This window comes from Rhagoletis pomonella, unplaced genomic scaffold (genome assembly GCF_013731165.1).
Source record: "Rhagoletis pomonella isolate Grant_MI unplaced genomic scaffold, Rhpom_1.0 Rhpom_scaffold_00001, whole genome shotgun sequence".
Classification (NCBI taxonomy): domain Eukaryota; kingdom Metazoa; phylum Arthropoda; class Insecta; order Diptera; family Tephritidae; genus Rhagoletis; species Rhagoletis pomonella.
Genome location: NW_023458555.1, coordinates 18,140,790 through 18,141,031, shown reverse-complemented (window position 1 = coordinate 18,141,031; position 242 = coordinate 18,140,790). Strand labels below are relative to the sequence as shown.

At 36.4% G+C, this 242-nt stretch overlaps 1 protein-coding gene across 1 annotated transcript in view; it reads right to left on the bottom strand.

Annotated features, from left to right (window-relative positions):
- The window catches only part of LOC118740291 (neurofibromin), a gene marked incomplete at its 3' end in the record, with an annotated part of 14,588 nt that extends 14,370 nt beyond the window's left edge, over positions 1-218 (bottom strand). The window contains 1 exon segment of the mRNA XM_036471757.1: positions 9-218. Within this exon segment, the coding sequence (XP_036327650.1) occupies positions 9-125 (117 nt within the window).
- Between the last annotated feature and the right edge of the window lie 24 nt (positions 219-242).

Genomic DNA, 242 nt, shown 5'->3' with positions numbered 1-242 from the left:
TAAATAACATGTTCGATGAATAGTGTATTGATTTCGGTAACGTTCACTTGCCCCTGCTGATCGAAAAACTTCTCAACAATCGAACGTATCTGATCAAAGAGTATGGGATAAAGTTGTGGTGTCATTTCCTCACCAATCAACTCTTTAACATTTTTCTGTATATTCAAGCCAATCTTCTCATTGTTGCACACGAGCAAACGCAACAGTTGACCAATGAATCTGTGAAAAAAGTGACAAAAAAA